Below are 19430 nucleotides of genomic sequence, written 5' to 3'. Positions count from 1 at the left end.
TGTGACTAACATTTTAAATTCACCTATGGTATTCTGTTTAAAAAGGTGTCTACTGGAGTTGAAAACTCAATCACACATGTGTTTTCCTTTAGACAGCCATCATGCTTGGTAATTGATAGTTAAATCCTTTTTCGTGTCTCCCACTTGATAGTATGGAATTTTAGAAACATGTAGTTAGGTTTTTAGATTATTAAATTGATAATTTTTATAGATTCATTGAGGATGTTTAAGTGAAGCTGACTGATTTTGTGTGTGTGACAATTAGGAATAAAGTGACTACTAAGACAATTGGTGTCATTTCCTGGATTTCTCCTAAGAAGTCGATACTCCTTTTGCATCATGAATGCAAATGTCAACATAATGAAAAAGGCAGTAATGTCTTAGTATTATTAAGGAAATTGTTTGACATCACAGTTCTCCTAAAATAGCCTGGTGCCCTTTGGGTTCCCAGACCACAGAGTGGGCTTGGTGTTATTTTGGTTGCTGTACTGCTTTGATTTGGTTTTTCAGATGGTTCCGATAGTTGTGATTACTATAGACCTATCAGTGGTGCATCAGACTATTTCCGTTCCTTTCTTGTATTTCTCTTTTACTTTTTCTTGCTCTGTTTTCTGCTTATTCCCCCAATCCCATCTTTCTCTGTTGTGATCACAATCAAAACAAATCCTTGTTGTGTGTTTGTGTGTGTGTGTGTGTGTGTGTTTTATCTTATTTTGCATCTTTTAATTTATTCCCATATGGCCATTCAGTATCTGATATGCAGAGAGCTTTGCTCATTCACTTTTTACTTATTTATTTAAATATCTTTCCTATGGTGCTGACTGACTCACTTTTACTTTCAGGACTATTTTGTATAGCCATACCTGCTAGATTTTAATATTAATTTAAATGAATAGTGTTTTTAGTATTTGTGGGTGACTATAACATGCTTTGTATTGCTATTTTGAAATCTTTAAGCTCTGGAGAGAAAGTAAGTTGTATAATAATGACTGAACAGCAATTTTTCTTTTTCTTGTTGCACATTGATGCTCAAACTTTTCTCCTTTTTCACATTTTTTAAGATTAGTGGATAGTAAATAACAGTGAGGTAAGAATGACTGAGCCGCTATTTACGCTAAAGACATCCAGGAAAACCACAGTATTACACAGTGGTGCATTTTCTCTCATGCAGGTGGAATCTGTGGAGTGTTTGATTTTTCTTTTAAACTTGCAATTCAGTAAGCAGGAATTGTTTGCAATTACGCAAAGAGAAATAAAATGCTTCTCCACATCAATGTTTTCCACTAACATCTTCCATTTATATAGTTTATTTAGAGATACTTAATAGCTTAAGAATACAGAGTCAGCCAAGCACGGTGGTTCAAAACTGTAATCCCAGCACTTTGGGAGGCTGAGGTGGGCAGATCACAAGGTAAAGAGATCGAGAGATTATCCTGGCCAACACGGTAAAACCTGGTCTCTACTAAAAATACAAAAATCATCTTGGCGTGGTGGCATGCATCTGTAGTCCCAGCTACTTGGGAGGCTGAGGCAGGAGAATTGCTTGAACCTGGGAGGCGGTGGTTGCAGTGAGCCGAGATCGCACCATTGCACTCCAGCCTGGTGACAGAGTGAGACTCCATCTCCAAAAATAATAATAATAATAAATTAATGAAGTCAGATGAGTATTTTAAAATGGATTTATAGTAAAAGTCACTCTCTTTCTAATAAATTGATAAGTCTGCTAGATTCATTGGGATTTGCTGTTTTAAAAAGAGCATCGTACCTTTTTTTGTTTCTTTTTTGGGACAGATTTTACTCCCTTCGTTCATTCTATGTGCTGTGGCACAATCATGGCCCACTGCAGCCTCAGTTTCTCCAATTCAGGCAATCGTCCAAGCTCTGCCTTTCAAGTGCACCACCATGCCCAGCTAGTTTTTTTTTTTTTGTATTTTTAAATAGAGATGGGGTTTTGTCTGCTCATGTTGCTCAGGCTGGCATACTATTTATTAAACAAATACAGCACACAGGCACATTCCAAATATTTCTCATATTCTTGAGACCACCCCCTTTGATTTTTAAAACACTTTGTTTCATAAAGTCTTTTTTCAAAGCACAGTTTTTGGGTAAATGCTGAAGGTTAATATCTGGTCATGTTCATCTCCTTGTTATCATATTGCAAATGTTGAAGACAACACTTCAATTTTGGAAATAGCCAAAGTAGACTGTATACAATAGATGCAGGAATGCAGTTTGAAAAAGAAAGATCTTTAATTGGTAGAAATGAAAGATAATGTAATGTAAGGTTTTATATTAACTTTTTAAAAAGAAATTACTGTGTGAGATCAAGATGATGATGGCTTGTTTGAATAAGACTTCAGTTGTAAAAAGGTATGGGGAATTTCTACTTGAAAATGTGTCATCAGAATGAGTAGGCATATAAAGTATAATTAAAGTTTGAGGTGAAAACAAATCAAAACAGCACAACAACAAAAAAGAATAAGTAGCTACAAAAGGCCATAACAGTCTTTATGGAAGTTTGAAATTCTGTTGATAGAATCAGGGCACCAGAATGAAAGAGAGGTAATGGAGCCACTCTATTCCATAGTTATTGAGGTGATCAACATTTTTTTTTTCAAATTAATTTATATGAACATGCATATCTATGTGTATGCACGTAATTATTTATTTAATATAGAGACAACGTTTTGCTACGATCTTCAGGCTGGTCTTGTACTCCTGGTCTGTAGTGATCTTCCTGCCTCAGCCTTGCAGAGTGCTTGGATTATGCACATGAGCCACTCTGCTCATTCCACAATTTTTTTTCTCTTTCTCTTCTTTGAGACAGAGTCTTGCTGTGTTGCCAGGCTGGAGTGCAGTGGCGCGAGCAGGTTTATCCATTTATTAGACAGAAAGTGACTTTTATTATAATCCATTTTAAAATACTCATCTGACTTCATTTTATTTATTTATTTGTTTGTTTGTTTGTTTATTTTTGGAGACAGAGTCTCACTCCGTCACCAGGCTGGAGTGTAGTGGTGTGATCTCAGCTCACTGCAACCGCCCCCTCCCGGGTTCAAGTGATTCTCTTGCCTCAGCCTCCCGAATAGCTAGGAGTACAGGTGTGCACCACCATCCCTGGCTAATTTTTGTATTTTTAGTAGAGATGGGGTTTCACCATGTTGGCCAGTTTGGTCTAAATCTCTTGACCTCGTGATCTGCCTGCCTTGGCATCCCAAAGTGCTGGGATTACAGGCATGAGCCACCATGCTCGGCCTTCACAATTTCTTTTAAGTTTGCAACTGATTGCAGTATTCTTCCTGGTCATTGATAATTATTCCTGGGCTTGGAAGTGACAAGACTTGAATTTGGGAACTCACTGATTCTCCCTTGTTAACTCCAGTGTTTGTCTTGTGTGCTTTGCTTTCTCATGCTCTTTATTTTCCCTGAGATAATTAATAGACATAAAAGGCTATACCTGCAAATAAAACTTGTAAGTAACATTTACCTATCACTATAAGAGTTTCTCTCATTTTTTATGCCAGCTAGATTATAGGTACTATAGCATTAGAAGATATTCAGTACACAGCATGAAAGAGTTCCTCACAGTGTGCATGCACTTTACATACTTTTTCTTGATAAGAAACCCAGGAAACACTTCATTCTATGTACTTTCCAACTATACTTAGATGAGTAGTAAATCTTCCATTGAAAATCTTCTCTTAAGGTCAGAGATGTCCAATCTTTTGGCTTCCCTGGGCCACATTGGAGGAATTGTCTTTGGCCACACATACAATACGCTAACACTAACAACAGCTGATGAACTTTTAAAAAAAACATCCCCTTCCAAATTTCATAGTGTTTTAAGAAAGTTTATGAATTTCTGTGGGCCACATTCAATGCCGTCCTGGGCCACATGTGGGCTGTGGGCTGCAGGTTGGACGAGCTTGCTTTAGGAAAAGCTTTTTGTTGTTGTTGTTATTAAATAAAAAATACCAGTCTGCCCTTTTACATTTGAGAGCCATAGCAAAGTCGGATTCCTTTCTTGGTTTAGTTCAGTTTCCTGTCGTTTGAATTCAGTTAACTTTATTAGGTATTGTGCTTCAGACACTATGACAGACACTGCAGGTTGAGATCTGTAGGACACAATCTGTACCTTTAAGGAATTCATGGTCTAAGGTGGCAGAGACAGATAAAACACAAAGCTTGAATGCAGATTTCCCAACTTTGTGATTAGAGGTATGTTCAGAGCACAAGAGCTGTACAAAGGAGTTGCTTTGCAAATAGGCTAGGTGGATAAGACATAATGAACAGCCTTCTGGGAATGGTATAGCTGTGTTGGTCCTAAAACATGGATGTTTCTCGTGCAGAACAAATGGTTCACAGGCACAATACCTAGGAATAGATCCAGTGGGGTCTGTGTATTCTTGAAACATGAAAAGTAGGTAATAGGGTAGAAGACATAGGAAGGCAGTGTCCTGATCATGTTTGGCTTAGTTTCATAAGATAATGACATATAATAAAATAGTTTTAGGGAGGAGTGTTTTGTGTAAAATGTATTTCACTCTAGCAGCATGGAGAAGGATGAAATTAAGGATAGAAAGGTAATTACAAGAATCCATTTATGAGGCCAAGATGGAAGGATCACTTGAGGCCAGGAATTGCACAGCAGCCTGGGCAACATAGCAAGACCCTGTCTCTTAAAAAAGAAAAAAAATTAACCTGGTTTATGGCAGGAAGAATGAAGCTGTTTTGTAGTAATATAAGATACTTATTAAAAACTTTAATTGAATCATCCTCCTTCCTGGCCAGTGCGTTACCATATTATTCTCTTTTCAAAACATTTCTTTAATTTCCCTCTCTTATTAACACTACTGTCAGTTCCCAGGCTCAGACATTTACTGATTCTCAGCTCTATGCTGTGCTGTATGCTGATTCTTGCTTAGATTTTGCATTTCAGAGGTTCCCCAACTCCACCTCTATTCTGGAAAAAACTTTCTGAACTTTATTATTCCTTGGCTGAAGGAACATAAAAAAATATTTTTAAAATAAAACTTCATTGGAAAAGGGCATGATATAGCATATCTAGAAAGTTCCTATTTATAGTTAGAAACGTAATACAGCCCCAGTAGCTATATTTCTGCTTTCATGGACCCTAGTGAGACAGATTTTTTTTTTCTTTTTTCTTACAATCTGGGTCTTTCAAAAAGTAATTCCTTCTCAAACTATCTAAGGTTATCAAATATCCAGAGGTCACTGAATATCCAGAGGAAACCCAGAATTAGCCTAGTTTTTCAAGGGATTTAATGAGTCAGTCCATTTGCTGGCTTGGGTTTTGAGAAATCCTCTACCATTCTAGCAAAAATGAAAGCCTGAGCAGCAGTTGAAACCCAGAGTTAAGAATTAATTGATGGCCAGGTCCACTGTTTGACACCTGTAATCTCAGCACTTGAGGAGGCTGAGATGGGAGGATTGCTTGAGCTCAGGATTCTGTGACCATCCTGGGTAATATTGTGAGACCCTGTCTCTAAAAATTAAAAACAAAAACCTTTGAAGAAAAATAACCGAAAAGTAAACAGAGACAACTATTGTTATAGAAAACTCATCTCACAGTGTAGATGAGCAAATTAGGCTCTAGCACAAGGCTTTTCAGTTGGAGCATTCAATATCGACATTTGGGCCAGATTTTTTTGTTGTTAGGGTGGAGGATTCATGTATGTTTTACAGCATACCTAGCCTCTCCTTGCTAGACACCAGTAGCACTTCCCCAGTTGGGTCAACCGAAAATAACCGCAGACATTGCCATGTCCTCAAGGGGGCAAAAATTACCCTTCATTGAAAACCATGGCCCTGGAGAGAAGGGTGTTAGAGTAGCAACTTCAGCAGGTCTCTAAATAAATTCTTTTTATCCAATTAATTCCCAACTTTCTTAGCACCATGTAGATGTGGTTTTCTTTCTACCATTCTTTCGGTTTTTCCCTTGGAGACTCATTTTACTCTGTTTGTTTGTTTGTTTCAGGATTTATAAAACTAGAAATATATGTACTTTATACCTTTTAGATTTATCAATTTCTACTAAAATGAAGCCTACTTGGACTTTGAGATTGTACTGAATTTGTTGCAGTTCAACTTGGAAAAGAATTGACATCTTAATACTGAGACTTCTAGTGAATGAACACAATATATCTTTATCTTATTTAGATCTTTGAGTTCTCTCATGTTTTACTCATGTTGCTCATATACATACTTTGTTATGTTTATTCCTAAATATTTCATTATGCTGTTTAAGACAGGGTCTTACTCTGTTTGTCAGGCTGGTCTTTAACTCCTTGGTTCGAGAGATTCTCTCACCTCAGCTCCCTGAGTAGCTGGGACTATAGATGTGTGCCACCACACCCAGCTTTTAGGTTATTTTAAATACTTTTTTCTTCCTGTTTAAAATTGTTCATTGTTATTATATATGGAAATATAATTGAGTTTTTCTGTTGTCCTTCTATCCTGTGACTTTGCTCAGCTATTTAGTTTTAGTACTTTTTTTTAATAGCTTCCTTAGAAATATCTATATAAACAGTCATGTCTGTATTTTAAAAAGTTTTACTTCTTTCTTTCCCTTTTTCTTTTTTCTTTCTTCTCTCTTGTCTCTGTTTTTCTGTTTCTCTCTCTCCGTCTTTCTCCCTCCCCACCTCCCCTGCCTTTCCTCCCCTTCCCCTTCCCCCTCCCCTCCCCTCCCTCTCCCCCTCCCCTCCCTCGGCTTCCTTACCTCCCTCCTCCCCTCCCCCCCTTGCTTTCTGTGTTTTTTTTTTTTCTTTTCTTTTTGCTCTTATTGCCCAGACTGGAGTGCAGTGACAAGATCTTGGTTCACGTCTGCCTCCCAGGTTCAAGAGATTATTGTACCTCAACCTCCCAAGTAGCTGGGATTACAGGCGTGCACCACTGTGTTGGCTAATTTTTGTATTTTTAGTAGAGATGGGGTTTCATCATGTCGTTGGCCATGTTGCTGAACTCCTGACCTCAGGTGATCCACCCATCTCAACCTCCCAAAGTGCTTGGATTATAGATTTGAGCCACCACACCTGGCCTACTATTTCTTTCTAGTATGCATGCCGTTTATTTATTGTTTCTCGCCTGATTGAAAACCTAATATAAGGAAAGCCATTTCCTTATGTATATTTCCTTACATATGTTTCCTTATGTATAATATATTGCATTAATTTTTTTTGAAACAGCTATATAAAAAACTTGTAATACTACACATTACTTTCTTGTTACCTGACATGAAAGCTTCTGGTTTTTCTATTTTAGGCCCTGGAGATGTACAAGGACGATTGGAATAAAGTGTCAGAACATGTCGGAAGTCGTACTCAGGATGAATGTATCCTCCACTTTTTGAGACTTCCCATTGAGGACCCATACCTTGAGAATTCAGATGCTTCCCTTGGGCCTTTGGCCTACCAGCCTGTCCCCTTTAGTCAGTCAGGAAATCCAGTCATGAGTACTGTTGCTTTTTTGGCATCTGTGGTGGACCCTCGCGTGGCATCTGCTGCAGCAAAAGCGGCTTTAGGTATGGACTTCCCTAAACCATCTCCTCAACAGAAAAACTGAATTTAAATATTATTAGCTGTTACATTCATTCTTTAAAAATATAAATAACAAAAATCAGATATTACCCATGAAAAGTACCATATTACCATGTTCTTTATAAAAGTATTTGGAAATAATGCACCTTAAAATTAAGAGCCTTAGGAATTGGAGGGACAGAGGTTTTTGTTTTTAAATTCCAACAGTATGTAGAGGGTACCATAAAGAGATTTTTTTATTGTATATTTTGTGATTAATTTAGAATTTGATATAACTAGCAATATTTAATATTTACCGATGACATGTTAATTATAACTAGAACTTTCTCACATCATGGAACTCTTTCTTGGTTTTATAGATGTTTAGTTCTTGTTGTTTTTGTTTCTGTGATTTATTAATCTAGTAAGCAAAGTTAAATATGGACAGCAATTTTCATTATTGTTCGTATAAGTTGAAAGGTATCTTTTATTTCAAGGCACTGTGTGATGTGTAGGATAAAATCGAGAGTCATAGAATTTTATTATTGTCTATTTTTATCTCATTTAGTTCTCTCATATCGCTGGTATAGAGGGACTGAGAGCCTGGAGAGGTTGCTACACCTAAGACAATAATATTGTGTTGTGTTTTCTGGTGGCGGTTTTACATTGAAACAAATTTTTCTGCAAAATTAGATTGCTGTTCTATTTTTATTCTTGAACCAGAGGAATTTTCTCGGGTCCGGGAGGAGGTACCACTGGAATTGGTTGAAGCTCATGTCAAGAAAGTACAAGAAGCAGCACGAGCCTCTGGGAAAGTGGATCCCACCTACGGCCTAGAGAGCAGCTGCATTGCGGGCACAGGGCCCGATGAGCCAGAGAAGCTTGGTGAGTCACTGCTGCTTTCCAGGACAGGGTTAATTTATGTTTGTATTCTGTCAGCTTACTTAAATAATTGGGTTTACTTGCACTTAAAAGTGAGTACAGTGATCAGTATAAGCTTGTCTTTTAAGATTATTACATGGCTTTTTTTTCCCTCTTGTTTGTTTCTTTTAGTAGCTAGAACTAAAAATTTGTCTTGTAACTGTTAATGGTATTGCAGTTGTAAATTATCTGCTTGCTGTTTATAGATCTAGGTTTTGAATAGACAGATATAAGAATCCTGAAAGATGCATGGAACTATAGGTGAAAAAAAGGAATACTGAAAGGACTTATGATCATGTTAATATGTTGCTGAGTGAATTTAAATTTGTTTCGGTTTTCTTTTTAGCTGAGGAAACATTACTGTAACATAAAATTCATCATCTTAACTGCTTAAAAGTATATAATCTAGTAGCTTCTAGTATATTTACAATGCTGTGTGTCTATTACCACTATCTAATTCCAGAACATTTTTATCACCCCAAAAGGAAATCACATACTTCTTAAGCAGTTGCTCCCTGTCTCTTCTGCTCTTCAGTGGTAACCACTAACAATCTGCTTTCTGTCTCTATGGGTTTGCCTATTCTGGACATTTAATATAAACAGAATCATATAATATGTGGCCTTTTGTGTCTACTTCTTTGACTTAGCATATGTTTTCAGGTTTATCCATGTTGTAGCATGCATCCATACCTCATTCTTGTCAGTGATGAATCTTTCTTTGGGTGGATATACCCAATTATATTTATCAGTTTATGGACATTTTTTATTGTTTATACTTTTACACTACTATGAAAAATGTTGCTGTGAATGCTTGTGAACAAGCTTTTTTGTGAACAGAGGGATTTCACTTCTTTTGGTTGGGTATATATACCTAGGGGTTGAATTGCTTAGTTACATGGTAATTCTGTTTACCTTTTTGAGAAACTGCCACCCTGTTTTTCATGGTGGCTGTACCAATTTAGGTTCCTACCCATAATGTATGCGTAAGTTCTTCACATTCCTGTCAATACTTGTTTTCTCTATTTTTACCTTAATAGCCAATTAGTGGTTTGATGTTGGGGTTTTTATTTGCATTGATGACGAATGATCTTGAATATCATGTGTTTATTGGCCATTTGTGTATCTTCTTTCAGAAATACCTACTCAGATTCTTGCCCCCCCCCCCCACTTTTTTTCTTAGTAGACTTTATGTTTTAGAGCAGTTTTAGGTTCATAGGAAAATTTAGTAGACATTACAGAGTTTCTGTATACCACCTGACAACCTCCCACATGCAGTTTTCCCCACTTATCAATATATCCAACACCAGAGAGTACATTTGTTATAGCTGATAAACCTACTTTAACACATCATCATCAACCATAGTCCAAAGCTTTAGTTTATTCTGTAATTGATTCTCACATGTTCAACCACCGTCCCTTTTTGTTTATTGGATTTATTTTGTTTTTATTTTAATAAATTTGACTTGGCCTTTGTAAATAATCAATTTAACATGGTATCAGATTTGGTTTGCTAGTATTTTGTTGAACATTTTTGCATCTGTATTCATCAGGGATATTGCTTGTAGTTTTTTTCTGTGATACATTTGTCTAGTTTTGGTGTTACAGTAATACCAACCTCAAAGAATTAGTTAGGATTTGTTCTGTTTTTTTTTAGAAGTTTGAGAAGCATTGGAGTTAATTCTTTAAATGTTTGGTAATATTCACCTGTGGAGCCACAGAGTTCTGGGCTTTTCTTTCTTGATTACTGATTTTGTCTCTTAACTTATAATTCTACTGAAATTTAAACATTTCTTAATAAGTCAGTTTTGGTAGTTTGTGTCTTTATAGGAATTTGCTCATTTCGTTTAGATTATCTAATTTGTTGGCAAAAAATTTATAACAACAAAAAGGGGAAGCAACTGAAATGTACATCATCCTATGTGTGATAAGCAAAATGTGGTATATCCATACAATGGAATATTACTTGGCAATAAAGAAGAATGAAATATTGACATATGTCATATCATGGATTAAATTGGAAACATTTGCTAAGTGAAAAGCCAGTGAAAATAGCCAGTATGTTATATGATTGCATTTATAAGCAACGTCCTGAAGAGGCAAATCTATGGACAGTTGGATATCAGTGAGGTATTCTCAAGCCTAAAATCTTACCATTTTTATGAGTTTGCATAGGGCCTACTCCTGCTCTGTCTACTTTGTTTGAATTAAGTGCCAATCTACCTATCTCATTTTGCTGATATGGAAACCTTTTCAGATTAATGAAGCCAAGCCTCTCATCCCTGCTGCTGTCATTTGGATATGGTTTGTTTGTCCTCACCAAACTTATGTTGAACTTTGATCCCCAATGCAATGGTGTTGAGACGTGTTCGAGTTGTGGAGGCGGATCCTTCATGAATGGCTTGGTGCTATTCTTGTAATAGTGAATGGGTTTTCACTCTCACTCTTGGGGGATTGGATTTGTTCTCCCAGTGATGGATTCATTCCCCTCAGAGTGGGTCGTAATTTCAGGACCCTCCTCAGATTTTTCTTCTTTATACCTGTGCTTCTCCTTTGACTTTCTATGCCATGTTATGACTCAGAACAAAATCTTTTGCTAGGGTTTATCATTGCCATGCCCTTGAACTTGTCAGTTAGCAGAACTATGAGCTAAATAAACCCTTTTTCTTTATAAGCCACCTAGTTTCAGATATGCTTTTTCCTTTCTTTTTTCTTTTTTTTTTTCCTGACCAGAGATTCGGTTCACAGCCAGATCAGTTATGCATTTATAATAGCACAAAAAAGATCCCAGCCCTCTATGCAAATTATTCTAACTGTTCTTAACATTGGTTACATCTAGAGTACCAACTATTTGATTTAAAAAGCAATTTGAGAGTATCTACAGTAATTCTTAGTTTGAAAATTAACTTATTTTCTTTTTCTTAGATAGAGACTGAAATCAGCAGGCCAAATCATATCTCTGTTCTTCTTTGTTGGTTCTGTACCACCAAACAGTGCCCAGCATAGGCAGGAAAATCCTGGGGCTAATGCAACCTGGGTCATAATTTCCTAAATGTTTTTGTTTCTGGTTCATTTGTAAGGTCTTCTGGTTCTTTATGGTTATGGAATTGAAAAAAGCATTGGCAAAGTCTTCTTATATGATTCATTGAGAGTTGCATACTTTGCCAAAGGAGGGATGTGTTCTTACATGTATGTTTTGAAAACATGTTTTGGTAGATGATACCATAGAGCATTAGTGGCTATGAAATAGGTTGCAAATTTAGCCATTTCTAGTTCAGTGGGGTTTGAAACAAGACTGAAGTATCTAGCAATGTTGGTTCTTGTGGGGTTGGATTCTCCTGATTCATTAGTGAATTTATGGTTTGTGTAGCATGCAGAGCTTGGAGTGCTACAGGAGGCACATGAGAGTATAAGGGCGGAACTTTGAGTGGCGTGAACAGTAAAATTCATTCACGGTTTCTGGAAGTAGCCTCCCAGTTAACCTCTTTCAAGTGTGTTCTGTACTCACTAATTGCAGCAACAGAATTTGGGTCCTGTTACAGTAAGTGTAGAAAAACAGACCATAATATGAATATTTTGGATGAGTTGAGAATGGGTCTTTGTAACTTATCCTGGACTATTATAGATAACATGATTTATATTGGATTCTCACAAATGGAATAAATTGAGAAGCAGCATATGTTTCTCTTCTGGGAATTGGTTCACCAAAATTGTAGTAGAAAGTCAACAGTCTATATCGCTTATGTTTTTTGTAGCAAAATACTGCCTTATTGCATAGAGGACTGATTTGAAACAGAGTGATACAGGATTTTATGTAACAAGGTAATAGTGTACTTGGGTGGTTGGGTTCATGGTACTGTTTATTGTGATAATTTACTGTGTTACACTTGTGTATACATAGATATTAACTGTGGTAAAATACTGTAACTTAATTTACTGTGTTACACATGTGTACACATAGGTATTAACTATGGTAAAATTATGCTACAGGGAAAAAAGCTTGCTTCCTTTTTTTTTAATAACACAGGGTTTCACCATGTTGGTCAGGCTGGTCTTGAACTCCTGACCTCAGGTGATCCACCGGCCTTGGCCTCCAAAGTTCCTCGATTACAGGCCTGAGCCACCGCACCCGGTCTTTTTTTTTTTTAAATAAGGAAAATAAGCTTTCTTATGAAATATAGTACTTACTTTGGGTTCCTGTCATTAACATATCTTAACATTTCATTGTGAATTTGGATTTGAGAAGAAATATATGATGTATTTGGTGAAATGAAAGTAAAGCTGGATGAACACTCAAACACCTCTTACATTCATATTTGAAGTGATTTTCCATAGGAATTATTTAGGAAATGAGTGTTTGCTTGTGAGAAGGGTCTTCTTCAGTCCATCTTTTAAACTATGGTTATTCACCAAGAACTATTGCTTTCTGTACATTTGTATATTTTTTGTTTTTCATTAACTAGACCATTCTAGGCATACAAACAATACTTTGAGTACCCATATTTAGTCCACATCATATAGGGATTTATTTATTTATATTTTTTTGAGACGGAGTTTCGCTCTTGTTACCCAGGCTGGAGTGCAATGGCATAATCTTAGCTCACAACAACCTCCGCCTCCTGGGTTCAAGCAATTCTCCTGCCTCAGCCTCTCGAGTAGCTGGGACTACAGGCATGCACCACCATGCCCAGCTAATTTTTTTATTTTTAGTGGAGATGGGGTTTCACCATGTTGACCAGGATGGTCTTGATCTCTTGACCTTCTGATCCACCTGCCTCGGCCTCCCACCACGCCTGGCCTCGTATAGGGATTTTTGATTGGCTATTTGAGTTTCTTTTCAGGAGAATACTTTGGCAGAAGTAACTTTTTTAAATTGTAAAAGCAAGGAAACTGAGGCATAGAGAGGTTACATAGGTCTGTATCTGAACCAGAAATTTAACCTAAATCTCTAATTCCAAAGCTCTGCTTCTCTTCACTGTAGCAGGTTGCCAGAAGTAAAATATGTAGGTATGTCTGTGTGGTTTTGATTCATTTAGCAAGCATCTTTAAAGGCCTAATAGTTCCAAAATACTGTTCTTAGATACTATGGGAAATATAATACTAAAGAGCCCAGGCCCTCTTGAGAACTTAATACCTGTCTCCTGAAATAGACAAATGCATCAGACAGTGCAGCTGTGGTTGATTTCCTATATATGCCACTGAATGCCAACAAAACCCAAAGAAGGCTGCGTGCTGTGGCTTATGCTTGTAATCCCAACACTTTGGCAGGCAGGAGGATTGTTTGAGGCCAGGATTTTGAGACCAGCCTAGTCAACATAGCAAGACACCATCTCCATGAAAAATAGAAATAAAAAAATTAGCTGGGTATGGTGGTACAAACCAATAGTCCTACCTACTCAGGAGGCCAAGGTGAGAGGACCACTTGAGCCCCAGAATTGTTTGAGACTACAGTGAGCTGTGATACACACCATTGCACTCCAGCCTGGGTGACTAAGCAAGACCCTGTCTCAAATAAAAACCAAAAACCTTACACCAAAATTCAGTCAGTGTCATTGAGTGCATGAGCCTGTGCCAAAGAAGCTTTCTTGGACATAATCATACACACACAAAAAACTGTAAATATATCATATTAGCACATCATTTCTTTGTGTTCTAGATGCTAGGGTACTGTTAAACAAAGTAAACCAAAATTTCTGCCCTTTATATTTGTAGAGTATAAGATGGACAGCAATCTAATCAGATAAGTTAAACAGTATGTATATATTTGATTTAATTTAATTATATATGAAGAGTGTGTTGGCTGATATGCTATGGTGAAAAGCAAAGCAGGGTTGCAAAGATAAGTGTGAAGTGTGGGAATTACAATTTTCAATGATCAGGGGAAGTCTCATTGAGAAAATGACATTTGAGCAAAGATGTAAATAAAGTGGGCAAGAGTGCTGTCTAGACAACCAATGTAAGACTGTTTCTGGCATTGGGAGAAGCCAGTGTAAAGCCCCCTGGGCAGGAGTTACCTGGCATACTTAATGAACAGCAAGGAGGCTCATGTACAATTATGACAGCTCAATTGGTGGGAGAGGGGAGGTCATATGAGATGTTAATTTGTGGGCTGTTGCAAAATCTGAATGTTTACTTTATGCGAAGTGGAGCAAGTAAAGCAGTTTGAACAAAAGAGTGTCAGAGTCTGACATATATGTTTGAGACAGGATCTCACTCCGTTGCCTAGGTTGGAGTACAGTGGCACGATCTTGGTTCACTGCAACCTCTGCCTCCTGGGCTCTTCCACTTCAGCCTCCAGAATAGCTGAGACCACAGGGGTGCACCACCACACCTTGATTTGTTTTTAAAATAGAGACTGGGTTTGCCATGTTGCTTAGTCTGGTCTCCAACCCCTGGACTCCAGCAGTCTGCCTGCCTTGGCCTCCCAAAGTGCTGAGATTACAGGCATGTGCTACATTCCTGGCCTGAGTCTGACCTTTAGTTTTTAAAGTCTTAACTCTGTTCGATTGAGAATATACCCCATATAGAAGTTGTTAAATTGATTTATTTTTCAGATAACATATATTTGATTATCAAAGAAAATTTTCTTCACTGCATCACTAGGCTTTTATTAAAAAGCTCTATTAAGACTTTTATTAAATTTTTATGTATTTGTTTATTTTTTTAAGAGACGGAGACTTGCCATGTCACTCAGGCTTGATACAGTGGCATGATCATGACTCACTACAGCCTTGCCCTCCTGGGCTCAAGTGATCCTTCCACTTCTGCTAGTACTACAGGTGTGCACCACCATCCCTGGATAATTATTTCAGTTATTGTAGAGAGAGGGTCTCAATATGTTGCATAGACTAGTCTCAAACTCCTGAGCTGAAGCTATCATCACATCTCAGCCTCTCAAAGTGCTGAGATTACAGACATGAGCTACCCCACTCAACGTAAAGACCACATTTTCTGCTTATGTTTTACTAGGATTACAGGTAAAATTTTTTTTTACCTATCTGATACCTTGTTTACTTAAAGCAAACATTTTGATAGATTGCTAGGATAGCATAGTGAAATCTTGTATACCTACCAGTTAGGTTCAGGTTTTCCGTATTTAGCTATCTAAGTAAATGTTTTTTATTATTTTCTTTTTCTTGAAATATTTCAACGTAAGTTGAAGACATGATCCTTCTGTGTACCCTAAATGGTCCACCTTGTGTTTCCTAAAGATAAGGACATTTTCCTATATCAGTTATATAATACAATGAATCTTAGTCCCTTTGTAGGACACCAGCCCTTTCTGTCAAGAGAGTTGGAATGTACTTGCACATTCAAGGGCTAGTCAAGGGTCTGTCAAAAACCTATTATTGTAACCCTCATTTATAATTCCTGATCTTAAGTATTAGTTTCATTTCTGTTGCTACTGAGTGGATTTACTGTCTGCATATCAATTCTAGTTTAGACAGATTTTTGAGGGAATAAGTTAATTGAAGTGTTTTCTCTTACAGGTTGATGGCTTTTGGTGAAATTTAATCACAAATAGAATAATCAGAGTTTTTTTCTTTTCTTTTTAATATGTCAATCAGTAGATTGTCTACTGAGCTCCTTAACAATATGTGGAATATAGGTTTCCCATGAGTATATCTTGAGCCAGTTGTCACTGCTCTGTGTGAAAGAATCCAACTAATCATTCCTAGTTTTTAAGAAGGTTAAAGACTAGTCTCTAGCCTAGACCATTATGAGATTAAGATAATCCTAACAATAAATAATACTTAAGTAACTGTCTAAAAACATATAGCCCAGAAATGACTGTTAGAATTTTCGCCTCAGATACGATTCATGTCTTATACATAGCCTCACTCTTCTCACCATGAGGATTTCCATAACATTATTTTTTAAGTCAGGCACTTCTAAAGCACTATGTGTGAAAATACCCTAGGCCAGTGCATGTAAGAAAAATGTGAAACCATATTTGATCATCAGACTTACATCATGTAGAATGGGCTTCTCTTTCTTTTTTATATTTAAAAGCCTCTTTCAAATATATTTAAAAACATATTGAAATACAGACACAAACTTTTGAGTAGCTCATAATTGAACATTTAATTTCTAAGGACTGACCAGGAGTTATGTGACTTTTCTAATGGCTCATATTTATTAGGTAGTAGAATGTATATTTTCAGGAAGAAATTGGCTTTCATTATAAAATTTAACTGTCTACCTTTAGGAAATTGTTTCTTCAAATCAGGCAATCTGAATATTTGATATATACCTCTTGCTATGGGCAAGTCATGTCATGTGACGTACATTTAATAATCTCTACTAATTGAGGCTATTCTTTTGTGCTACACATACATGAAAAAAAAAGTTTCAGCATTTGGGGGGTGGCAATAGAATGAAGTATAGTATTGTTTGTTCAAGGAGGACTCTACATAGGAAGAGCTGTAAGAATTATCATCACACAGGAGCCAGGTATGGTGGCTTACGACTGTAATCCCCCAATTTTGGGAAGCCAAGGTGGCAGAATCGCTTGAGCTCAGGAGTTTGAGACTAGTCTGGGCAACATATTATAGTGAGAACTCATCTCTACAAAAAAGAAAAAAAGCCAGCCAGATACTGGGATGCACACCTGTCGTCCCAGCTACTTGGGAGGCAGAGACTGGAGGATCGCTTGAGCTCAGAAGTTAGAAGCTGTAGCGAGGTCTAAGTGTGTCTCTGTACTGCAGCCTGGGTGAAAGAACAAGACTCTGTCTCTTAAAAAAATTAAAAAGTGAATTCTTACAAAGGGACATGTAATTTTTGATGAAGGAATGCTTCACAAAAAAAGTAGTATTTGAGCTGAACGTAGAAAAAGAGGTTTAGAAGGCTGGGCATGGTGGCTCATGCCTGTAATCCCAGCACTTTTGGAGGCTGAGGCAGACAGATCATCTGAGGTCGACAGATTATCTGAGGTCAGGAGTTTAAGACCAGCCTGGGCAACATAGTGAAATCCTGTCTCTACTAAAAATACAAAAATTAGCTGGGTGTGGTGGCGCATCCCTGTAATCTCAGCAGCTTGGGAATCTGAGGCACAAGAATCACTTGAACCCAGGAGGCGAAGGCTGCAGTGAGCCGCGGTCACTCCAGTGTACTCCAGCCTGGGCAACAGAGTGAGACTCCGTCTCCAAAAAAATAAAAAATAAAAAAAATTAAAGAATGTCACTGAACAGATTCAAGGAAGTATTCAGTTCTGTAGAACAATGTGAATGAAGTCGCAGAAACAGAAGTGGAAAGTTATTCAGAGGATGGGGAATAAATTAGATTGGCCACAAAACAAAGTTCAAATAAGGACGTGGAAAGAATAGCCTACAAAGATAGGTCGTAGCTAGGTTATAGGGATTGTGATGCTAATGGTTGTGAGCTTGGTGTCTGTATTGCTGGCTTTATGGAACCCTTGCAGTTAAATACAGGGAATGACGTGATCAGTCTCATGGAAGTATTGACTGGGTTCCTACCATATGTGCTTCATTCTGTTTTTCATTGACAAGACAGAATCTATGAAACTGTACATTCTCAAAGTTTTTGGTTTCAGGACTCCTTTATACACTTAAAAAATATCTAGGAGAATCCCAAATGCTTCAATTTATGTGGACTTTGTTGATATTTACTATACAGATGGTTCTTGGCTTTCAGTGGGGTTACATTCTACTAAACCCTTTATAAATTGAAATTATTTGAAATGCTTTTAATACACCTATCAAACATAACTTAGCCTAGCCTACCTTAAACATGCTCAGAACATCTACATTAGCCTACAGTTGGTCAAAATCATGTAACACAAAGCTTACTAAAGTATTGAATATCTCCTGTAATTTATTGAATACTACATCAAAAATGAAAAGCAGAATGATTGTGTGGGTATTCAGATTATGGTTTCAGTTGAATGCATACTGCTTTTGCATCATTGTAAAGTTGAAATACCATAAGTCAAATCATTATATCAGGTACCATCTGTAATATAAATCAAGACTGAGGAACTTTTGAAAGAACTCATGACTGTACATTCTTTTCACTGTCTGACTGATCATTTCATTGTGTATCGTGCAGCATCTAGAGTGTCCTTCAGCCCATTAGGAAATAGTTACTAGACATCATGCTATTTTTGCTAATCATATTATTACTAGAATGCCGTTGGCGCATGACCCACTAGTTTAAGTTATATGCCTTCTTGTTTAAGTTGTTTAATCCTCTTTAACTCTGCAGACGGGATAGATTACACATTTGTGGGGAAGGATTTTTAACCTGCTCCTTTATCAATACCAACAAAATGACATGAGATAAATGAAGAGGGTGTGACCTCCTATTGTTTTATGATTTAGACCAAAGAGAAGTTTTTTCTTTTTTCAAGATGACATCTAATAGCAGATTTTTAAAAATATATTTCGTAGAATAGAACTTTCTTTCTTTCTTTCTTTCTTTCTTTCTTTTTTTTTTTTTTGAGACAGAGTCTCACTCTGTAGCCCAGTCTGGAGTGCAGTGGCGTGATCTCAGCTCACTGCAACCTCTGCCTCCTGAGTTTGAGTTCAAGCAATTCTCCTGCCTCAGCCTCCTGAGTAGCTGGGATTACAGAAATGTACCACCATGTCCAGCTAATTTTTGTATTTTTTAATAGAGATGGGGTTTCACCATGTTAGCCAGGCTAGTCTTTAACTCCTGACTTCGTGATCCGCTGGCCTCGGCTGCCCCAAGTGTTGGAATTTATGAGCTACCATATCCAGCCAGAAATTGCTTTACATACTCTTCCACATAGCGTTTTGAGAAATGCACAACATACAATTAAATTCTTTATGTTTTTTAAAGACAGGGTCCTGCTCTGTTGCCCAGGCTGTTTTTGAACTCCTGGGGCTCAAGTGATCCTCACACCTTGGCCTCCCAAAGTGCTGGGGTTACAAGTGTGAGCTACCCCACTTGGTCCTACCATTAAATTCTTAACAGACATTGCCTTAAAAGTCTGAG

The 19430-nt window shown here is 37.3% G+C and overlaps 1 protein-coding gene across 9 annotated transcripts in view; it reads left to right on the top strand.

The window, feature by feature from the left end:
• Positions 1–19430, top strand: part of SMARCC1 (SWI/SNF related BAF chromatin remodeling complex subunit C1) — a 187391-nt gene that overhangs the window by 105763 nt on the left and 62198 nt on the right. For all 9 annotated transcript variants that reach the window (XM_078350733.1, XM_035275228.3, XM_035275230.3 and 6 more), the window contains 2 exons: positions 7282–7540; positions 8259–8420. In XM_078350733.1, coding sequence (XP_078206859.1) covers positions 7282–7540; positions 8259–8420 — 421 coding nt within the window. The remainder of the gene's footprint in view (positions 1–7281; positions 7541–8258; positions 8421–19430) is intronic.

Source organism: Callithrix jacchus, chromosome 15 (genome assembly GCF_049354715.1).
Source record: "Callithrix jacchus isolate 240 chromosome 15, calJac240_pri, whole genome shotgun sequence".
Taxonomy (NCBI): domain Eukaryota; kingdom Metazoa; phylum Chordata; class Mammalia; order Primates; family Cebidae; genus Callithrix; species Callithrix jacchus.
Note: the sequence above shows the minus strand (reverse complement) of the source record. Positions and strands in the feature narration are given on the sequence as shown.